Source organism: Poecilia mexicana, unplaced genomic scaffold (assembly GCF_051168715.1).
Source record: "Poecilia mexicana isolate PSO_F unplaced genomic scaffold, ASM5116871v1 scaffold_22, whole genome shotgun sequence".
NCBI classification, from domain to species: domain Eukaryota; kingdom Metazoa; phylum Chordata; class Actinopteri; order Cyprinodontiformes; family Poeciliidae; genus Poecilia; species Poecilia mexicana.
The window spans coordinates 15,501,277-15,523,639 of NW_028263391.1; the positions used below are offsets into that span (position 1 = coordinate 15,501,277).

The window sequence follows — 22,363 nt, forward strand, 5'->3', positions numbered from 1 at the left end:
CACTTGCTTAGGCTAATTAGTTAAGTGGGCTGAATGCACATGCACATCACAGTTTTAAGAAAATTGGGAGTTTTTAAGAAAATTCTCAGCAGGTTTTTTACAATAAAGTTATGCACTACTGTATGGTTAGTTTCTCTGTCATGTAAAAATCCCAAAAACCACAGTTAGTGGATGACAAAATATAGAAAATATGGAATAATTTTTCAAGAATGAAAATATTTTTTGTACATTTTTTTAAGAACATGTAAAAGATCATTTTTTTGGCAGCTAAACTTTTTTTGGCACCTAAACTTTTTTTTTTTTTTTTTTTTTTTTTTTTACAAAGTCACATTTATCTTGCAGGGACAGATTCTGAGATTTTTGTTTTGGCCATTTAATTGCTAGGCTTCCTTCTTCACTCCCACATATGTAATCCTGACAAATGTACTTTGTCTATTCCACCTTATCTTTGTAGGATCTTTAGACTATCCTCTAAAGGTCCAGGATGGTCACCAGGAGCTAGATGTTTAGTTTGGGATGAAAATAATGGAAGAATTGTGTGTGCATATGTTCCCATTTAGGCGTTTGCTGGCTTCCCCATTAGCAGAGTGCTTTTTCTCTTATTCATACTTTTAAATGCAGTGGTTAGACAAACAATTGATAGCCCAAAGCAATAGCACACCTTCAAAAACTAATATAATTATTGGATGAGATTTGCCTGTGTCAGTATGACTGTATGGGTGTGTGACTGCTTGTATTGTTTGCGTTGCACAACTAGGACTTGATGGCGACCGCGCACACAGGGAGAGAGAAAAAAAAATAACCTCAGGGATAAGAAACATGAATTTGCATCATTTTACCCATAGACTAATAGCAAAAGCATCCTCACAAAGGATTTGGAATTTCATGAAGAGGCATATTTGGCAAATAAATGGTCCAGAAACTCTGCTTCCACCAATAAATACACTTTAATATGACATAGGAGATGAGGGAATGGCTGTCAAATTCATTCCAAGCCCCATTAAGTTCTAAGAGGAATCTGAACAGATATTTAGGTTCTCGGTGCCAGAAAAAATATTTTCTTGAGATTTCATCTTTGCTTTCTGTTGCTCTTGTCGAGTCATTAAGGTTAAGATGAAAATGTTATATCCATGCTTAGATGTAACCAGGATACACAAAGTTTATACTCATCTGGATTTATGATGCGCAACTCAGAATCACACATCTGAAAGCTACTGCTGAATACTGATCTTGTAACAGTACACAAGATCATTCCATACTCATTCTCTAGCAATTGAAGCACATCTCTTGATTTTGTGTTATATCTACATAAAGGTCATTCTCACTACACTACAATATTATCAAAATGTCACATTAAATCCGTTATTTATTAAAGAAATAAAACTCTCCTTCTTGAACAGTAGGCAATAGATGGGTGGCGTTGCAGCAGATCGCTGGCTGTCTGAATAACTGAAACATCCATACTTTGCTTAAATTACAATGAACTTCTTTTGAGCTGTCTAATGAACTATTAGCTTAGCTTCTCTGTCTGATTGACATTTACTGGATGTCAGATACTGGTTACTCGCTGCTGCTCTAGTAAAACCCAAAAATCCAAATTAATACTATAAGGGAGGGATCTCTGAAGAAGTCTGCAGCGCTGATTTTCTAAGCTGAGGATCTATAGTGGAAAAAAAGTGGTATTTCTTATTTATATGCTTATGTGCCTTAAAGGTATATACTGAATTGAGTTCAAGGAAAATGCAAAGATCCAATTAAAGTCATCTAGTGAGGGATACTTGGATTTTATACAAAAAAAAAACAAAAAAAAAAACAATGTAATAAAAGAAGATGTGCCAGACTAAACACAAAAGTCACCATCTGATTCATTATTACCTATTTCAGCAGTGACTCAGATGTTCCCAACATTTCTTCGGAGCATTTCAACTGGTCATAGTCATTGGAGTATTTTTCTGTGGAAGAACACAGTTCATTTATTTTCCTAGCTTTCTCCATTCATCCCTGCTACTGTCTAAGCTGCTGTAGTCACACCCGATTGGCTAAGGGATGAGTGGCCCCTGGGTTGTCTCCTCCTGGACTCTTCAGAGCTGCTGATCTCACAAGGTGACTCAGACAGTGTTTTGGTCCTAATCAGACTGCAGGAACTTCCCCTCTCTCTGTGGTTCAGACACAAAATAATTCTCTGTCAATCATATATGTCTGTACAAGCAGCTGTCACAAGTCTTCTGTGTGCACAAACCTTCTTGGTTACGATTCGCTCTGTCTTATGTCTGCATTTCCACTCTTACACAAGTGTGTATAGGAGCAGAGGAATAAAGCTATTTAATCCGGTTTCTGCTCACTGCGATTGGTCATGCAGCTTGAGGAAATGTTAAACAGCTGAATCCATAGTGACAAAACTGACCCAGTTGAAAAATGAGTGGAAAACCAGAAGAGCACCTCAGAGAGTACGGTCATGGCATTTAGAGTAAGAGTTTCCTGCATTTTTTTCTGTGTGAAAGACGGCATAAGTTCAGCCTTTTGGTCTTGAATCTCTGAGTGTGGCTCAGAGTGAATCTCAGAGCCACACAGAACCACTGAGTGATTCCAGAAAGTGAGTTAGGATAAAAAATAAAAAAAAATAAAAAAATCAAAAAAATCAAAAATCACATAAGCGATGAGTCAAGAGGTCCTTCTAATCCAGGCTGAACCAATCAATCACACTCCAGGAGCGCTCCAATTCCTGCTCTTTCAACATCATGAAAATAGCTTTGTCTCGTTTGCGTGACAACGCTATGGTGTAAAAGGAAGCGAAGCAATCATTCACTCAAATATCAGAAAATGTACACCATAAGCCAAAGATGTGGTAATGAAATGTAGGTGAGTCCGTACTTTGTGGTCTTTTTGGATATGTCTCTACCAGTTTTGCAAAGCTTCAGACAGATTTTTTTGCAGTTTTAAAAGCTATTTGGAAAATATAACTTAGACGGAGAGAGTGTGCAAACAATTCTCATTCACAGTTTCTAGACTTTCTTGTAGAATTTTCCTGTTTTTAGTTTAAGGCTGAACAAAGGCTGCATGGGGCGTTGGGGTAAATATTGATTTGAGGCCCCTCCTGTTAAGAACATCACCACCAATAAAATATATTAAATTATTATGTTCAATTTTGTGTTTGTTCTTTGTTTGAAATCCCAATTAATTACATTAAGGTTTAGGGTGGTACGCAACTAAATGTGAAAATGTTGGTGGTGTGAATACTTTATCATGTTCACATATCAGATCAGTGGAATTTTAATGAAAGAAAATAAAGATCTTTGATACAGATATTTAAGGAGCTGAACTACACCAGTGAATGAAGACTTTAACTGGGTTAAATTTTCACAAGTAAAAAAAAAAAAACCTTATACAATGAACGAACATTCTGATGCTGTTCTACAGTCTGAAATATTTACATTTTTAACCTCATGGCTGCATTACAAAAAGACATCTGGAAATATTAGAATTTATTACCAGAGAACTAAAGCTATCCGTCCCAAATTAATTTGCGAAACCATGGAGTGGACTTGGGGAAATTTTGCAGAACAAGTCAATTTAATAGTGGTTCATGAGAATTTATTATCTGGGAAACACTGATGTCTGTACAAAATGGCAATCTCTCAAGTCTGAGTTTAGATGTTTCAATTAGAGCCAGTATTGACAGACAGGCTGAGGCGCTTTAGGTCATTCTGGCCAAAAATGTCAGAACAGAGCAGCATTTCACTCAGAAATTACTGAATCTTTTTTTCTTTTCCTACATTTTATTTAAAAAAAAAATGTTTTAATATTCAGACAAATGGTTTTAACATGATTCTCAACTTTTTGGAGCACTGTTGACTGACATGTTCAAACTGCAGTGATGGCTTTACTTTAGGAGCAGTTAAAGTTTCTCCTAGTGGATTTATGGGGACTATCAGTACTTGGTATTCAGCAATCAGAGCAAACTCAGTTTGGAGACTCACTACAACCCCCAACTTGTCAAGTGATACAAAAGCTGGCCTCAGTAGGAGAAGGTCAAGTCAAAAAAGGATTGTGTACGATTTGCGTGATCAACCAGTTGCAGGACTTAAGTGATACTCAACAATCATTTTCCAATTAGAAGAATGCAAAGGTGAGACACATGATTTAACTTGGAAACATTTGCTCATCCAACTACACTAACTCTGCCAAATAATGTTTTGAAAGTATGTGTACAGAAACTTCCCACACGGATTTTATGCATGCTGCTAAAGTCGATGCCACACCACTCGGTTTTTTTGTCATACACTGATGGTGACCATTCTGAAAGTTCACAGCTGCGCGGGATGTCTTCTTAAGATTTATGAATGGCTGGAGGAAGTGCAGAGGCGGCTCATCTTGATGGGTTTACGATGGAAATGTTTTGTGAGAGAAGAAATTAGATATTGCCTTGTCATGCAGTGCAAAATGTTCCATTAAAATGTTTTACTCAAAAGTTTTTTTTTTTTTTTTGTTTTTTTTTTTTTAATTGTTGTGGTCTAAGCTGTTATTAGTTGTTGGAATTTGCACATAAGTAGTTCCTGCTCTGCGTACTCAGAGGCTGGACTCTCCAATAAGACCTTCACCCTGAATCTTCAACTCAAATTGCTCTGATTCCTGTCAAGAACAAGTGACTATTAACACCATCACCCAACTTCAAATAAAAGTGCAATATCTCTTTAATTAGGTGTGGTACAGGGCTGTCTTTGCAGACAGAGTTAAGTGTTGATAAATAGTGGCTTATACTCCAACAGACAGTGACTCACAGAAGATAGCCTTCACCTGTGCATGCATGCAGACACCGGTCATCCAAAATAAAATGTTTTGGGTTGATAAGCCATATCTCATCTCCTCACGGAGAACCCGTCCATAGCGATTAAACAGGAAATCTGAAGGAACGAACGGTCTACGATGTTGCTCTGGGGTCCCCTCTGACAAGCGGAGGTTTTTCTGTCTGGCCAAGCGGACCTGAGGTCACATGGAGGTTGTGTAAATATACGCTCTCTCTTGGTGGGATGCAAGCTTAAACAGATTTTTCCATGACTCACCCCAGTGAATGAAGCATGCCTCGCCAAAATAAACTCATAACGCTGGTCCAAGTCGACACAGGGAGCTGTTTAGGTAGCGTAGCAGGGGAGTTGAAAAGTTTTCTGTCGATTGATCTTGGTCATTGTTGATGCTCAATGACTCCAAGAGACGAAGGTTTCCATTGGACGTGCTCAGTGGTTCTTTCCTTCTGATGCAATTGGCAGCAGGCCCCGGGGAGCTATTTTGTAATTTTTGTTTTTGTTTTAAATTCATCCTTTCATCCATTTTTCCACCTAAGCGAGCGTCTTAACAGGCTCTACCTGAACTGATTTAGGTAAATAGATCACTGAAACGAAGCAGCATACTTGCCAGAGTGACTTCTCGATCAAACAAAATACCCTTGAGAAAATAAAAACACATAATAACGCAATCTGAACACTTATGAGATAATGACTTGCAAAAGTATTCCTGCCCTACGTTTTTTTTAATATATATTTTTTGTTGTTTTCTTTTAAATTTTTTAATTGTTAAAAGCTTTTGTAGCAAATTTACTAATCAATTGTCAGAATTGTCCAAATTCAGTCCTCGTAAACCTTGAATATATTCATGCTTTTGATCCAAACCTTGTGTCAGGTTGAGTTATGTTAGACTGTTCTCAAATCTGCTTTCTTAAACAGCAAGTCCATGACATCATTAAATATGAATGCCATTGGTGGTCTATTTTCCTAGCCTAAGCCACAGCACGGCTCAGGTCATTTGGGGTGACCTTTGTGTGCACGTGCAGTGACCCCCGCATGAAGACAAATTCAGAGGAGAAGTCAGAAATACGGTCACAAGTTTGCACAAGAGTTCTTGTTTGGACAATACGCTCAGAAGGTTTCTCTCAAGGCAGACTGAGGTTAGTCTTAAAGTCACTTCACCTCAAATCTGATCTGGATTTTAACTTTCTGAAAACAGAAACCATTTGAACCATGATATAAACTTTACTAACAAACAAGTCCCAACATGCAGCAAAATCCCAAAAAGAGGTGAAAAAAGAAGAACACCAATGTTTTTACACAAACAATGTTATTGCAGCATCTGAGATGAACTTTAACATTTTTATAGTCTTTTGGGGGTATATAATGTAGATATGTACAATACACCTACCAGCTGTGCAAATCTAGAGACTGAAAATGTAGCAATTTGAGAAGTTTTTCTTGCCAAATCATACTTGTTCAAGTTTGTAGCATCTTTCCAAGGGGATGGAGTCTGTGAACATCAATTTCAAAGCTCTGCAACCAGTTGGATTTATGTCTGGACTTTAACTGGGTCATTCTAACCCATTAGTGTTCTCTATGTTAAACCATTCAGTTGCAGCTCTGTATGTCTAGGTTTGTTGTCCTGCTGGAAGTTTAACCTCCAGAGCCAGCAGCAGGAAATGGCGTGAGTGGACACCATGAAGAAGCGAGGGGGAGAAGGGGCTTTTAAAAGAAACAGAGGCCAATTTGAAGGTGTCAGATGCTGTTGTGACGCAAAATCAAATTTCTTTTAAATTGTTTTTGATATATATCTGTGACATAGTGACTTGATTATGGTATAAAATGGCCACGTGCCTGGAAATTATATAACACTCCCTCTTTAATCTATTGAATCTATCTCTTACAATTTCTTCCTATATTCTTATATTCAACTCAGTTCATGTTTTCTCTGAACAGCTTCCCTATCCTGGCATCTCTACATTATGATGTTGCCACTACCATGTTTCATCAAAGGGATGCTGTATTCAGGGAGATCTGCTGTGCTAGATTTGTACCTTAGTACTTGCATGTAAGTATTCAGGTGAAGTTTACATTTTAGTCTCATCTTCTCATTCCTTACATGGATTCAAACAAAGACCTTTTCCATGCCACTTCTGCCTGTTGGTTAATTAGAAGGCCACGTCTTTGAATATTTCCAGAGCAATACTGCAATACTTCATATAATGACTTGAACAGTGCTGCAGGGGATGTTCAAGGCTTGGGATTTTGTTTATAACCTATCTCCGCTTTACATGCCACAACTGTATCCCTGGATGTTCTCGTAATTCCCTTCTTTTACAAATCTGTGAATTAAAATAGTGACGTGAAGAAAGCATATGTTTCAATATGTTTTTTTTTATATGTTATTTTTATTTTTAAACACACACTATATATAAAGTGTGCTGTGCATTTTCCCCAAGTCATTCCATCAGTTGTTGCCATCTAAGGTTTCCCATCTAAACTTTGAATCTATTCCTATTCTGATGTTAAGTTTGCCATCTAGTGTTCGTAAATGCTGAACTGCAGCACTAAGGTGTTTTGTATGAACATAAAAGCATAGCCTGTGGGATGCACTGCCTACATTTTGCTGAAAATTCCTGTTAAGCTTCTGTTTTGCAGTAAAATTTGTAGCAACAGGCATTTTTAACCTAATGTCATAGAGCAATTTACATAGACACTTAAATAGTTAGAGTAACGTCAGCGTATCTTTGGAAGTTGTTTCTTACCAGACTTAATTTCATATAGTTATGAATATTTTACAGTCTTTTTTTCTCTCTTCAGAAGAAAACATTTTAGTCTTCTAAGCAGAAAAGTAATTTTCCCATAAACCTATAAATTACCCAAAACAGAAAAGGCATTAGATCAGAAGAACAAAAACTTTTTAGAAAGAAATTTTACAAAATGTAATGTCTGATTGGCTGAAGCTTTCACATTTTGATGTCAAACCTGCTTCCAATCTGCAGATGACTTCCATGTGTGTATACTTTTGCATACTTCAGTAGGTCATGCATTCCTTCAGCTCACAAAAAAATGTATCAAGCCAGAGGGGTAAAGTAGGCTTCATCTAATTTCAGATCATTTCGAAAGGCCCATTTTCCTTTATGCTGCATTTACAGAGCCACACAGTTGTTTCTGCTTCACTCATAAACGCCTGTATATTCATCCTAGTAAAAACACTAAACTCAGCTCAGTCATTAAATGAAAAGCAGATTTTCTTTCAATAATCATTTTTCAGTCTTTATATCTCCTAAGACAGTTTGATATGTATGGATGTTCTGCCAAAAAACTGACAACAGGACACACATGGAACTTGGAAAAAAAAATCATCTTTCATGTGCCCTTTTGCCATCCACACACATGTTCTTTATTATTTGCACTATGACAGTCGGTACATGGAAACTCATATAGGAAAACAGACTAAAACGATGAATGGAAACTTAAAAAATAGAGATTTTTATGCTTGGTAATGTAATAAGGTGAAAGAGGAGTCGGTTTTACATGAATTATTAGTCATGGATATCCTTCTTTAAAAAAAAAAAAATTGCAACAGTGATTGTAAACACTAGAGGGCGCAAGTGTACACAGAAAACCCGCAGCATGCAAACAGTCCCCTAAATATCACAATCAATTGTCAAGTATTTGCATGAGATAAACATGCAGACATGCATGTCATTTTTTATCTTTTTAGACTGAAACAAGAAAAATAATGAGTCCAGCACACAGGAGAGCCAAGCTGCAGGACGCAGCGCTTCTTGAATGAGAAAGCAGATGGGAAGTCACAGAAATGGTGATTCCAGGTTTACAGTTGTCACAGTTTTCACCACAAAATGAGCAGGCATCTGTGGTGTGAAGACTACCTGTGTTGTATGTTCTTGTTGTTTTCCTTGCTAAAAACATTAAAAAAAAGACATCACAGGTATACTAGATATTTGAATCAACACTAAAATAGGAAACTGTATTTGTAACATGATAGTTATACTCACTCGGTTCATAGTAGTCATAAACCTGCAGCACAGCATCCTTTACATGGGCTACTTTAAAGGTTCTTACAAGAGGAAGTGTGACACAAACTTCTGCCTTGGTGACCTGCAAATGACATAGGAAGATGAGTTCTTCAAGTTGCTATGCAGATGAGGCATAACATTGTGACCACTTGAAGGTGAAGTGCATAGAACTGATGACCAGGTTAGTGGTCATTATGTTGCACCTCACAGGTGTGTAATAAAGAAACTAAGAAGGCATCAGGGCAGACCTGATGATGTGAGAGTTACACAGCTGAATCAACACATCAGAACATCAGGCCTAATATACAGAGGCCACTATCAATCAAAACAAAGTCTAAGGTTGAAATGCGCAAGATGTGAGCAGATCTGAGATCGCCTACGTGTCTGAGATGAAAGCATGCCTTTCTACTTTAAACACAGCAAATACTCTCAAAGATTTTACACTAGCGTAACAGATCCAGAATGGAAACCCAAACAAAATTTGTCTATATGCACAATTGAAATGACATTTGAGTGTGCACTGGTGCTGCAAAAAACTTAATTTCTGTTTTTGAACTCCCCTGCTCCAAGGATGAATCCCACCATAATTACAGTGAAAGATGCTTTTTTAAATTTTAATCAGGGATCTTTTTTTTTTATTATTTTTTTAATCTATAAAAGTTGCAGTTGGGGGCATATTGAAATACTCTTCATGATACCTGTCCTGCAACTACAAAAGGGTGCCCTCTGCTGATATTTTTATTTATTTTTTTACATAACTCACATGCATTCTTGTTTGATGAACTATAAATATTATGTAAATATCTAAACAGATGAAGAAAATAACTTAAGAACTTACAGAATCCAGGTACAAGCTGACTCTTTCAGGCCCTATGTCCACTCTCCTGATAAAATCCGCCTGGACTGCAACTCCGGAGAAAAGACTGAAACCACTGAGCATCCCCACTTCCAGTATAGCCATTCCTGTGTGTGCTATTTCTTGATTATCCTTTAATCTACAGAAAATAAAATGAAATGTTAAAGTTTTACAAAAAAAAAATAAAAATTCTAAAAGCATCTGGCAGTACAGAGATTACCTTGTGCATGCAGACAACATTATGTGATTGGAGTCATTGTAAGTAAGATCAAAGTTTAATATGAATGCATCCTTGTCTGTGGTGGGCTCGATGTCCTGTGTGCTCTTTGTGTTGTAAAAGATGTTCACCTGGATGGATTCATAAAATTATTTAAAAATAGAAGCAAAGAATTCAGACAAGGAAAAGTAAAGATAATTGCTTTAAGTGCTCCCTCTTATCTGGACTCGGCACAAGCTGACAGCTAAAATCTGCAGTCCAGATGTTAACTGCTTAGCGACGGTTATAATCTCTACATTTACATTTGTTGTTTTGAATCCACGCTACGAATGTGAGACGTGCTGGGGCATTAATCATGCACAGCTGCTGCTATTAATTTATTCTGACCATGTTCCTGTGGTTAAAACAATCTGTCAGCAGGTTGTAGAACCAGACATAAAGGGGGAAGAAAAAACATCACTGCTCTGCAAGGGCTCTAACGAGAAATCAGAAAAAGATTACTGCAACAAATGCGTCTTTCAAAATAACAAACTTTACCTGAAATATGGCAAATCCCATTCCTTCCAGGTAAATATTTAAAGGTAAATCTTCGTCAGCATTAATCTGATAACACAAAATTGAATCAAGAATAAATAAAAGTTCAGCTTTTTAGAGGAATATAGCAATCAGAGGTTTACATGCAATCTTTATCTACATAAATGCTATTTTAATAATATGTTGATGCAATGATTCTTCAGTATTTTTTAAACAGAAATGCTGTGCATTAATTTGATTCTAGTTTCTTCTTTTCAAATACACACAAGATTGAAATTATGCTGGCACAGACAAATAGTGTACAGCTGCAGACTTTTTGTAGCTGTCAGCAAACTTTTGGCATGTTCCTGAATGTTTGGCCACTCTTCTTGTCAGAAAAAAAGCCCAACACCATGCGGCTGCCACCACCATTCTTAACAGTACAATATTCTTAAGTTTGAAATTATTCCTTTTGACTCCTCCAAACTGCTTGTCACAAAGGAACATAAGGTTGCCAAAATAATCAATATCTAGGTAACATCAACATAATCTTGCCCACTTTTCTCAGTATTCCACATTTGAAATAATAGGTATGCATCTAAACATAAATGATTTTTTTTTTCTTACGATGTGTTATTTGTTACCTCTCTGCTTTGATAAACTCGATAGTTGGTTGAATCGATGTGAAACAGCGATGCAGTTGAAGACACAGGGGAAGATATATTAACACTAAGGTTGATGGCATTTGCACCACTGAATGCAGCGTAATAAGACAGAACCTGGAGAGCAACTACAGTGTCCTGCAAAAGATGGAAGCAAAGCAGCCTACGATTATCTCACTATTTACACTGTAAAACTTTGTACCAGACAAAGGGGGTAATTCATGAACTTTCTTAGGCCTGGTCTCACCTGAGTAGTTCCAAAGCCACCTAGATGGCTTCTCTGCATACTCAACCACTTCATGAGTGGGATACTTTCAAGGAAGCTGCCACGCAGAAACTGAACCAGTAGCACATAGGAGGCCATTTCAATCTGTGCTGAATGTTGCTGCTGGCTGTTGGATCTTAGGCCTCCAGAGATTGTCCACATCATGACACCATCTTGGGAAGAGAGAAAAGACCAACCATGAGAAAGTATGCACAAGCTACTTTAGCTGCTCTGTTAAACCATGTCCATGTCCCAAAACATGTTTGTTATTTCAAGAAATTAAGGTTTATTCTGTTACAATTTCAAATGAATGTAGACCGATTTGATCAAGATTTCATCAGTCACCGTTTTGCAGGTTATTTTGCATTTTTTTATGTTATAAAATGCATTCTGAATCACCTCTGTAATCAGCTCTTCTAGTGAGCTCTGTGATCACTCTCTCCTGTACGTTACTTTTGCCCAGAGCTAAAGCATAAGCCACCAGACACAGGGTGTAGTTGCTGACAATCCCACTGGACACTTTGCTCTCCAGGTATCTCAGGCTCAAAGACACATTGTCCGCATACATCTCCTAAGCACAAAGTAAATGCAAGCAAGTATATATTATTGCTGAAAATCAAGTTTTCAGTTTCCTACATTGTAATCAGTCACATTACATGAAACGGGCAGATCTTTTTGACCTACGGAGTAAGTGTCGTCCTCCAGAAATGCCAGAAGTACATAAGCAGTAAGAGCAATGGGGCTATCATCCAGACCTCCCCGCATTTCTGTGTGGATAAGCTTGCCGACCTCAGTGAACTCCCCTCGGGAATCTTGGTGTTTCAAGAGCCAGGCTGTGGCTTTGGTTATGACTGTCTGGTCTATCTGCATGTATGGCTGAGCCTGGAGGAAGTATCGCAGCACAAGGGCCGTCAGCCTGGTTCATAAAAATCAAGCAAAGATAAAGAGATGAGAAGAAATGATGAAAAAGAAAAAAAAAAGATCTATCCCATGAAAATGCAACCAATTTATGACCTACCACGTGCTACCAGAGGAGTCACTTTGTCCAAAAGCACTGAAGGAACCATCATCTCTTTGGAAAGAAAGTTGTTTCTCATAACCTATAGTAAAAAAAAAAAAAAAAAACACAAACATGTTTGTAATTGTATAAAGTGGCAGAACATTTATGAGAAATCCCAAGACATTTCAGAAATTAACTTTGATGAAACACTGTTTTACGTTCTACCTCTGTTATGTCCAAACCTTTTGCTGTCATCCAATGGGAACTCCTTAAGAGCCAAATAGAATATTGTCCTTTCAATAAAAAGGTTAAAATAATTTTTCTGGGATTTTATTTTCTAAATTAATCAATTATTTAAATTAAATGAATTATGTACCTAAAATTAATGCAATATTTTAACAAAATGAACAAAGTAACCCACATTTTGTCAAAATGGATCAGTAAATCATGAAAGAAAAAGTTTGACACCAAGACGTGTGTCACGCAAAGCGTAATATTGTATTATTACAAACATTTGTATTAAATTTTAATTAAAAAAAGAATTGTTAAATAAAGAAAAAATAGCTTGTTCTGAACAGCTTACAAAAAGATTATTAAATGTCAGTTATAATCCTATTATGTAATATTTATACTACTTTTGAATTATTGCATTGCTCATAGGCATTCAAAGGGCTTTAAGTTGCCCTAGGTCACACTTCGGACACCCGTGTTCACACGCAATGACTGTTCATCACAGGATGACAGAGACACACAGGACAAATCTAGCCATTTACTGCAAATAGCTTTGTGAATTTCTTCGACTTTATTTGTAGATAATGACTGAAATTCGTGTTGCACTCCAACTTACCTTGCATCATGTAGCGAAGAGCTTTGTTTCTGATCCCTGCGTCATCCTGGCTCGATTTTTCCAGGTACTGGAGCACAAAGACACTCGGAGCAAAGTGAACCATGTTCTGCTCTCCACACCCAGTAGGCAGCTGAACCAGTGAGTCCAAATTTTCAATAGACAAAGCCAAGATGTCACCTGTTAGATGCAGTTATAGATGGGACAATTTAGCAGTTTTGTATTGTGTTTGATATCAGGATACAACAGTAAGTGACCCAGTACATATTTATTGTATGTATAATAATATTTGTGAAAAAGCCAAATGACCCTAGTATAAGCAAGGACAAAATATGACTCCTATCTGTCTGTGTTATATGAACCAAGTTAATATTATTATATTAATAACTGAAGAATGAGAATATTGGGAACATAATAAGATGAGCCAGACAACATTAATGTATCTCTGATTATAAGTGTAAGAAACATTTCTAATTGCAAACTGACACAAAGCAAATGATGAACGTACCGACAAGCGCTACTTGGGCCCTCTGGCTTCCTGGTACCAGATTTGGAGGAAAAGAAAAGGTCACAGATCTGGAAGAGTCTTGTTTCTCTGGCATCACTTCCAAGAACAAGGTGTGAGAGAAGGTCTGTTCAACTCCTTCAGGCTAAATTAACATATAAGTAGTATTTGTATTTTCAGATTGATGGAATGCCACATTGAATTTGTTCATTTGCTTCAAGTTAAAAAAAGAGATTTCTTTTTTCTTTTGCAAACTTGGTAGGTCTATTCCTATCTCCTCATACGTCTTACCTTCACCCAGATTTTTTCAACAAGTCCATCTGAGGCTTCTGCAGACACGGCATCCACAGATATTTCCATTTCACCAAGAACCAAAGGCCTGATGGGGAATAAGGCCGAAGCAGACTCATGACCCCGTAAGGTAATTTTCTGGGCATTTATAATAGATGCACCCCTTCGGTCCATTAAGACAAACTCAAAGGCATCACTCTGGGCTACCAACACGATTACCTACAAGAGAAAGATACTGAGTTGGAGAAAAAGAAAATATATAAAGTACAAACTAAAGAAACTATTGAACGGACTCCAGGTTTCTTGAATTTATGTTTAAAAAGAAAAGAAATTATATGTTCTGTCCAAAGATGTATTCAGTTGACCTCAGTTTCTTGCTCTAAATGGTTGACGACATTGACTTCCAGGACAATCTCCTCTCCTTTGATGAGGTGTGAAGGGACAGCGAGAGACAAGGAGAAGTCGTTGGATATGGTCAGCTATCGGTGCAAAAACAGAAGACACAATAATAAGTTGGGCAACAGAACTGGTTTATATTGAAGCACTCGTAGAGGCAAACATTATTATTTCATTACCTTTTGTGGCAGAGGAGTGAAACCCAAACCCAGGTTGTCCGACACTGACACTGCTACAGCTCCTAAGCAGGTAACACCATTAGGTACTGTTATTTTCCCACTGGTCCAGTTCTTGTCACTGAAAGACACGACGAGATAAAAAGATGTTTTGGACCATCGCTTTAGCGCCACACTCTGTTCAGATGATTAGCTTTAAGGTCTTACCTAACGCTTATGTCCAACAGGAGCAGAGATTCAGCAGTCTCCATCCAGTTGTTCCAGTATTGCTCTAAAATGGACCTATTAGATGCATCTTCCTCTTCATGTAGTTGTCACAGAAAGAATAAATACGATTATGTTCCATGTATGAGGAAGAAATTCCAAATGAACTGTATGTTGTAAATGATTTGAAGATGATTTCATCATTATCTACCAACTCTTACCGTTTCCAGGTCCACCTTCTCGGTTTTTCAAATAAAATCTTGCGTTGGTCAACATCTTTAGATTATATTTCTGCATGAAACAACACATCTTACTGCCCTTACTTCTTGAATTTATTTACAACTATTGACAAGAAAAATAGTGCTTGCATTGTTTTCATTGTCAACCAGATTCTAAATGAAGTATTGAAAACTGTATATACAACAGACACACATTTACACTCACACTTAAGGATACTCAGCAGAGAACACTACAGGGCATCACATTGCCCTGTAGATGCCTGCTGGAATCTGCCAGAAATTCATTTATGACTTTAAGGTCTGTACAAATCTAAAATTGTGTTCCTTTTGTTCCATAAAGTCTACATACAAAGAGTTTCATGTGTGTTGGGGTATAAAAAAGCATTCCCCCGACAAGCAAGGTGGATTTTGAGTTTGAATTGTTTTAAATGGCAGCAATGTGAGGTTTTTTTTTAACTGCCTCTGCTCTGAGCAGCTTGACCTAGAAGCAGACGTTCCCTTTGGACTGAGTACAGACTCACTGAATTGGTGGCAAGGATGTTATTTTCATAACAGTCTCGGGACCATAGTCGCCTAAACAACCTCAGATGTTTTAAATAATTGATTCTTCACACAATGCAGGCCACCAGATACCTTAGTTTCCTTCATATATTGTCATCAATCACCCTCAGGCTCTGTTCCTAAAATACTGTATAGTTCCCAACTGCTAGAACAACAAGTCATCTCCAAACAAAGCAGACAGATACGTTACATCGTGATCCACCCACAATGTCTTAAAGAAACAGCAGTGCTTAGATAACTGGAGATATTCCTTTGTAATCAAAACAACAAAGGTTGCATGAAGCAAAGACAGCTCTGTCCAAAGAAGCAACTTTCTCAGAAAGAAAGTTTAAAAGAAGGTCACATTTCAGATTTTTTTTTTGTTTGTTTGTATCTTTCAATATGGCCCGAATGTCACTGCTAGGATCAATCCCAGCATGAAAGCTAAGTTTGACTGCAAACAAAAGTTGTTGTTTTTTTTAATCCAAAGTGTTCTTCTCCTACCTGTCCAACTCCGTAGTCCAGGTCAGACGGCAGGGCATCATTTTGCATCGCTGTGACTGTGATTCCTACTTGAAACCTGGGTTCACTGCCAGCCACAGTGAGCGACACCTGCTCACCGGGCTGGGCTCTCTCACTGCTCCAGTTCAGAGTTACCTGAAAACAGCAGGTAAACATTCTACCGGCACATCCAAAAGGAGCGTTACATGTTTCTATTAGAACAGTACTTAAGCTGGTTTTATTGACGAAACAAATGATAAAGCAACATGTTTTCACACATGGTTGTACTGATGGATGGAAATGTAGGCTGTGTCACTGGTGATTTCCCCATCAGAATGGATGCAGTAGACAGTGACGCAGGCCTCAGGGTACCAGGACAGTTCTGGTGTGAGAGTGACTGAAGACGAGAAGTTCTTTGTCCCGGCGGCCACCACCTGACCTTTAGAGCTTATCTACAATTACAGCAACACAAAAGAGGCATCATATTTATAGCATATCTTGTATCCACTCCCAATTACAGTATCCATACCCTTTGAATATTTTCACATTGTGTCACTTTCCACCTGCGAACTTCAATGTATTTTATTGGGATAATTGTCCAACACAAATAAACAGTTCATGTTTTTTTCGGATCATTTTTATTAAATAAATAAGTGTAGAGGGCATTTACATCCCGCCCCTTTATTATGATACCCGTAAGCAGAATCCAGTGCAACCAATTAACTTCAGAAATCATCTCATCAACAAACATAGTAAGACAATAATGTTGTTAAAATATTATTATATATACATTAACGTTTATCTGAAAACATTAATGAACAAACAGCATCATGAAAACCAAGAAATACAAAGAAGAAAGATCGGGGATGAAGAAGTAGTGATGTTTAAAGCATATAGTTATTTTGTAAAACATTATCCTAAGGTTTAAATAGCTCAAAGGAAATGCTAAGAAACTGCTATCCAACTAAGATAACAGTCCATTGAAGCAGAGCATTAATCAGAGTTAAGACTAATTAGGTTCATAGTAACTCAGGAGGAGCTACAAAGGTCTACAGCTCAGGTGGGAGAATCTGTCAACACAGCAACTCACAGCAATTCTCACCTTCATAGGGGGGACACAAAAGTGGAAAAAAAAAAGTGGTTTATCTACTAGTCCATGCAATAAAGGACACATGTTAACCAACATACCACAAAGTGAAGCCTCTCTGGTTTGATGGTGCTCTCCACGTTAAGTTGAAGTGGAAGTCCAATCTGAGATGAACCACAGGATCTTATATTATTTCCACATGCAGTTAAATGCAAAATAGCGCAGAATGCGTTTAAAATTTACCTGTGCAGGCAATGTGTTGATTGGGCCGATCTGAATATATGAGCGAGTAGGGGAGGAGTAGTTAGTGTACACCATCAGGGTCTCCTCGTTGGTCTGGAATCTCGCCTGGAGATAAAAGTAACATGAGGAGTTTGAAATCGTTTGTTCTGTCAGATACACATCTCTGATTCCAGGAATGGTGTACTGCACTGAGGCCTCTTATGTTAGATGCATCAAAACTCAGAATGGTACTTTTCCTGGAAGATCTAGTTCTGTGAGCTATGATTCATAATACTCACCTTTATCAATAGCATCTCTACTTGAACTCGTAATTTAAACTGTATGAGTACGTTGCCATTCTCAGGCACGGGGAGAGTAAGACTCATAGTCGTTGAGTTCATCAAAGAGGATCTCTGAGTGACTTGAACCACAGCAGAGTGCTTCAAATCCAGTGAGCTGAGAGACTTTCTGTCATATCTAACAATCCTGAGCTGTGAAATGCAAGAGCAGATTGATATATATATTTTTGTAGGAGTTTAATAGATTAATAATCCTGTGATTTTGAAATGACTCAACTTACATTTGCTGAGAAGTTTAAGGATGGCTTCAGAGTCGACGGGAATTTGAGGAACATGAGCTGGAATTTGTTTCGCAACACATGAACTTCAACGGTTTTATTCACAGTAAGTCCTGGAGCCACAGCAGCAGAAACAAAATGTTGTGGTAAAGCGTTGAGATATTGAAGCCGTTGTTTAAAATGAAACATACCTGCTGAGCCACTTTTGAACTGGACAACAATGTGCAGAATATGAGTGTTGCTAGCCGATAAGCAGGAGTAAAGAGCCTGAAGTTGGTCTCTACTGAAGAAAAACTGGGCCGACCCATAGATCTGAAAGAGGTAGGTCTATGCTTGTCTATTTTTGCTTTAATTTTATTTTTTTTTATTTAAAATAGATAAGAGCTGGTCATTAAATATCACCTCTTTGGTTTTGGTTTGCAGAGATGGAGAGGTCCCGTTGTTTATCAAAGGCTTTAAGGTGACATCTAAAGTCCCATGTGCGGGTTGTCCATGGGGATCACTGGAAGTAAAATTATTTGTAGAGAAAATACCGTGAAACAGACTCAAAAGCTATTTTATTAGGAACACCCAAACAATTGTTGGTCAATACAAGCAGTAAAATTGCCAAAAATATTGTAGCAAATCAGTAAATTTAGATGCCTAGAGGTGATAACATTGATGAATTTCAAACTGAGTAACAATGGGGAACGAAATTAAGAGATCTTGAACGTGACATGGTTGGTACCAGACTGGCTGGTCTGAGTATTCCAAAACCTGGTAATCTGCTGGGAGATTTACACATAACTATCTCACAACTACATCCCTCAACATCCAAAGAGCAACAGGTATCAAATCAAATGAAAACTTATTTGTATAGCACATTTCAGCAACAAGGCATTTCAAAGCGCTTCACATCATAAAAACACAAAAATACAAAGTCATAGCAAACACACTCAACAGTATCTACTCCATCAAAAATGTAGATGAAGATTCCTTAATCAAAAATCCTTGTCGATTGCAACCATGATATTTCCATCATGGATGTGGAGCTGACAAATCTGAAAAAAAAAACTGCATGATGCTGTGGACCGAAGGCTTTAAGAAATACTTCTGACACTGTTGAATTTAAACCTTGCAAAATTAAGGCAAAGGGGAGAGGATCTAACCCAGTAAAGGCAATAAATACCTAAGGCTGTGACCACTGACAGGATGCAGTGCTAGAAACAGCAAAGACACTGAAACAAAGCTTAACGGGCAAACACTCACATAACTGTAGCACAGTCAAACTTACAGTACTCTCACTGATCCTGAGATGTCATTTCCAAGAAGCACTTGATGAGATGTTTTGACCATCACATCAAAAGGAGAAGTCCGTTCATCTGTCAAACATGAAATTACGAGAAAAATAAATATTATATTGCGTTTGCTGAGGTTCTGCTCACCTGGATTTGTTGTGAATCAAGTATAATTCAGTATATTAAAAAAAAAAAAAAAAACTTTATTACATTTCCATCTACAACACTGAAAGTTCTGGAAATTGCGATATTGTCATAATCTGTATAATATTTGGGCTACAGTTTCATCTGTGATTACTGTTTTGACCTTTTGTTGTTTATTTATTTATTTTTTTATTAATTCAGTCCTCAGTGTGTTTTGCTGCTTGGTTTACTATAATTTGAGTATCAGGCTACCTTGGGCTATGTTCATTCTCCCTGATGTAACCCAACTAAATTTGTTAAAAAAATAAAAAATAAAAAAAAAAAAAAAATATATATATATATTATACATAAGTTGAATAATTTATTATTTTCTTTTTTTTCTGTTAAATTTACAAGTAAAGTATTTTTTGTCAGTTTTAAAAGTGCTACATAAGTAACAAAATAATTCAGTTTGACATTGAAATCAACCAATATCAATCAATTCAGATAGCGTTAAATGTTAAATGGCCATTTTAATTATAAATTCTGTTGAATCATTACCATGACGTTCCACAGTGAAGGATTTCTCATCAGTTACCCCCTGTCAAAATGAAAGAAAACTATATATATATATATTTTTTTTTTTGAGAAAAATTCTTTACAACAACATGAGGAAGCACAAAAGGGAGTTCATTCCTCTCTTTCAATCTTACGTTCACAGTTGCTGTGATCATCCACCGTCCAGGGCGAGACATCAGGGGTAAACTGAATTCTTTCAAGACAATTCCTAGATTTCCTGTGGCGTTCCAGCTTTCAACCGGTTTCCCACTGGGATCCTGTGTGTTAAATGCACATTAGTCAAGCTGTTCACCCAACTAAACCAGGGATTCTCTCTAGAAAGCCTGCCTTACCAGCAGTGAAATGTCCACCCTGCCTTTGTACGGTTTGTTATCCAGTTGGAAAGTGACAACTCTGACGTTGACGGTGTCGCCCGGTTTGTAGCTTGATCTGTCCGTTTGTGTGAACAATGAAACCGTCCGGAGGTTGTAGGTGAGGGATGTGGTGTTTGTGAAAAGGAGGCGATTCTCGCTGTAGCCCCTCACAGTTAAGCTTAGTAGTGAGTTTTGTGATAAAGAGCCAGGAAACTGGGAAGATGTTCAGAAAATAATATCAAACCTGGATATAAACTTTCAGACAATTTAAGTTAAATTTTACTTGGGATTAAGATAAATAAAAATAAACCTCACAGGTGGAAGACTGAGGATAGTTGTAACGCCTTTAAAAAGACAGAATTTTAGTATTCACTACCCAAATGTTAGCAAGGAAATCAAACTTGAATTTGTGAAACTGTATTACCTCCTTGAAATTCCCCTTTTCGCGTGACTTTAGTGTTGCCGTGTGCCACCTCAGCTGTTAAATTGCCATGGAAGTCAGCAAAAACGGTAATCGCGATAGCAGTGGGTGAACCAGCATTGAGCACCTCTGGACCCGAGATCAGAAACAACGTTGTACTTTAACAAAACAAAGGAAGAGAGATTAACCAAGCAAACTGGTTAAGTTGGCCTTAAGGGAGAATAAAAACGGTCACTTCATTCAGAATAGACAACAACTGCTTACTTGGGTGAATCTTGTGTCAAGCCAGAAGCAGCAAAAGACAGAACGAGGGTCCATATTCTGTTCATGTTGGTCATCTGCGATCTCGTTTAAAAGTGAAACTTTAGTTCCACATCCAAAACCTGGCGTGAGAAAATCCGTCTGACCATTTGAGAGAAAATGCTCCAACTGCTGTCCCACAAACAACTACAAGTTTTACCCAAATGTTATCACACACAAATTGATGAAGGGCGGAAGAGGATGTTCTCATATTCTTAGTACCTTCGGCCAGAAGGACAGGTTTCGTGTTTCTTACCATTCATAGTGTTGTCTAAGCCTTATTGTAAGCATAATCTGTGTCAAACATCTTGAATGTCTGAAAGCATACAAGCTTCTGTGGAATATTTGACACAAACATGCCTTGCAGGCTTTAAACATTTTGTCAAATTGCAGCCACAAACTGCAGTGTATTTTATAGAGACTTTACATGATGCAAAGAAGCACATAAATGTGAAGAAAGAAAAATATACATGATTTTCAATATTTAAAAAAGTGTTGCATTTCTCCCCAGTCTGCTCTATTTTTAGTTGTATTTTAACTCACATCTCTGTCCCTGCAGATGAACATCATCTCCACAGCATGAAGCTTTCACCAACATTTTTCCAAAACATATTTTGACCTAATTCGTTCCAATAGGGCTCTGGAAGTATATTTATTTATGGTGTCTGCATCCTCACAGTGTGATACTGCCAGCAACCATGTTTCACAGTCAGAACTGTGTGCTCAGTACAAGCTGCAGCTTTGCTTTTTGATTTTGCAGATAGGCAAAATAGTTTGAATTAGGTCTCCCCTGACAACATCACTGGTATGTCCCCTTCTTGGTAAGCTGCAAACTGGCCTTTAGGCTTCAGTCAACAATTGCCTTTCTTCTTTCCTCTCATCCGTAACTGGCAAATTTGTGGAGTGCTCTGTTGTAGACATTGTTTTCCCATCTGAGCATTACCAACGCTACCCATGGCCTCTTGATGCTCTGCCTAAGTTGATGTCAATGTCTTTTTACTTTTCTACTTTCCATTTTTAGATGACAAATTGAGCTTTGTTCTTTGAGGTGTCAAAAGCTTGGGATATCATTTTATAACCCAAACCTGGAGATGATTCTACTTTAAATCTCCTGTAAATTAATGCAGTTTTACTAGAATAAATTATGCATTTTAATCTGTATTGAATTAATGTGCTGGTCGTCACAAATATAAACATGTCGGATAAGAGTTTACACTAAGGGTCCAGGTGGGTTTTAATCACTAAGAGGTGATTAAATATTTTCAGAGGAAATCCTCAAATTCTCGTGTATTACCTTGTTTTGACCAGTAGGTGGCGGTAAAGCCCTGCCTTTCAAATCATATGCTCCTCCCAGCTCCTAATGGGGGAAAGCCTCACTTTGAAACTAACCA

General features: G+C 37.6%; 1 protein-coding gene across 2 annotated transcripts; it reads right to left on the minus strand.

Annotated features, from left to right (window-relative positions):
• Nucleotides 1–8,127: 8,127 nt before the first annotated feature.
• On the minus strand, nt 8,128–21,010 carry LOC106927748 (CD109 antigen-like). Of its 2 annotated transcripts, none has more exons than XM_015003511.2 (32): nt 20,937–21,010; nt 20,676–20,830; nt 20,567–20,595; nt 20,231–20,464; nt 20,033–20,155; nt 19,881–19,920; nt 19,193–19,280; nt 18,322–18,421; nt 18,111–18,231; nt 17,923–18,032; nt 17,642–17,833; nt 17,364–17,468; nt 17,222–17,284; nt 16,312–16,485; nt 16,037–16,189; nt 14,975–15,044; nt 14,757–14,850; nt 14,553–14,670; nt 14,343–14,456; nt 13,978–14,196; nt 13,690–13,831; nt 13,185–13,361; nt 12,356–12,437; nt 12,022–12,253; nt 11,737–11,908; nt 11,320–11,510; nt 11,055–11,210; nt 10,435–10,500; nt 9,901–10,028; nt 9,663–9,819; nt 8,804–8,906; nt 8,128–8,707 (listed from the first exon to the last, which is right to left on the minus strand). In XM_015003511.2, the coding sequence occupies exons 1-32, from the start codon at nt 21,008–21,010 to the stop codon at nt 8,505–8,507; spliced, it is 4,185 nt and encodes a 1,394-aa protein (XP_014858997.2). In that variant the 3' UTR covers nt 8,128–8,504. The 2 variants fall into 2 exon arrangements, with proteins under 2 accessions (XP_014858997.2, XP_087858829.1); XM_088002703.1 differs by having other exon boundaries at nt 14,757–14,844; nt 14,990–15,071; nt 16,046–16,189; nt 20,937–21,001.
• Nucleotides 21,011–22,363: the final 1,353 nt, after the last annotated feature.

Bases quoted from the DNA above. Each gene is read 5' to 3' on its own strand.
- LOC106927748 (XM_015003511.2), bottom strand. From the start codon at position 21,010: ATGACCAACATGAACAGAATATGGACCCTCGTTCTGTCTTTTGCTGCT. The intron at 13,832-13,977 runs GTAAGACGTATG...ATGTTAATTTAG, and splicing joins TTGAAAAAATCTGGGTGAAG to CCTGAAGGAGTTGAACAGAC. The intron at 8,708-8,803 runs GTGAGTATAACT...TAATGTTTTTAG, and splicing joins TTATGACTACTATGAACCGA to CAAGGAAAACAACAAGAACA.